At 59.4% G+C, this 1054-nt stretch overlaps 1 protein-coding gene across 1 annotated transcript; it reads left to right on the forward strand.

Moving 5' to 3' along the window:
* Nucleotides 1–5: 5 nt before the first annotated feature.
* On the forward strand, nt 6–821 carry LOC104529341 (transcription factor Sp1; the record flags this gene model as incomplete). Its single annotated transcript, XM_010173627.2, has 1 exon — nt 6–821. A coding segment is annotated over one exon (816 nt), but the record flags the coding sequence as incomplete, so codon positions are not given.
* Between the last annotated feature and the right edge of the window lie 233 nt (nt 822–1054).

Raw genomic sequence — 1054 nt, forward strand, 5'->3', positions numbered from 1 at the left:
CCCCCCCAGCCACTTCCAGCCCTTCCATCAGTTCCACCAACACCACCACATCTCACGCCAGTTCCGGCGCCTTCTTCACCAACGCCAACAGCTACTCCAGCACCACCACCAGTAACATGGGCATCATGAATTTCTCTACCAGCGCCACGGTGGGAACCAACGTTCAGGCGCAGACGCCCCAGAGGGTCAGCAGCGTCCAGAGTTCGGACTCTCTGCAGAGCCAAGTTTCTGGGGTGGCTTTGCAGTCAGGGCAGCAGAAAGAGGGGGATCAGAGTCAGCAATCCCAGCAGCAGCAGCAGCAAATCCTGATCCAGCCTCAGCTCGTCCAAGGAGGGCAGACCATCCAAGCTCTCCAGACCGCCCCGCTCTCCGGCCAGACCTTTGCCACTCAAGCCATCTCCCAAGACGCCTTGCAGAACCTACAGCTCCAAGCTGTCCCCAACTCCGGGCCCATCATCATCCGAACACCCACGGTGGGTCCCAACGGCCAGGTGAGCTGGCAAACCATCCAGCTCCAAAACCTTCAGGTTCAGAACCCCCAGGCCCAGACAATCACCTTGGCCCCTATGCAGGGAGTGTCCCTGGGGCAGACGGGCAGCACCAGCACCACGCTCACCCCCATCGCCTCCCTCCCCAGCGGCACTGTCACCGTCAACGCTGCCCAGCTCTCCTCCGTGCCAGGCCTCCAGACTATTAACCTCAGTGCCTTGGGAGCTTCTGGGATCCAGGTGCACCAGCTGCAGGGGCTGCCACTGACCATAGCCAACGCTACCGGTGAGTTCTTGGGGCTCAGTTCCTTTTCTGTGAGAGAAATTCAGTGAGTTTTCTGACCGCTCCTTGCGTTGTCAGGACTCTGGATGGGTTCAGGGTGCTGGAGCTGGGGTTGCTCGATGCCAAACGGAGTTGGCAAGTGAGTCAGTGCTTCTGCTGGTCAAGGGAAGGAAGGATCAAACCTCTGCTGATCGCCAGGAGACACTGAGAGACATTTTGGGCAGTTTCTGAAGGGAACCTACAAGAAAGGCTGGGGAGGGACTTTGGCCAAGGGCAGGGAGTG

The sequence above is a fragment of the Antrostomus carolinensis genome, unplaced genomic scaffold (assembly GCF_000700745.2).
Source record: "Antrostomus carolinensis isolate BGI_N321 unplaced genomic scaffold, ASM70074v2 scaffold24468, whole genome shotgun sequence".
Taxonomy (NCBI): Eukaryota; Metazoa; Chordata; class Aves; order Caprimulgiformes; family Caprimulgidae; genus Antrostomus; species Antrostomus carolinensis.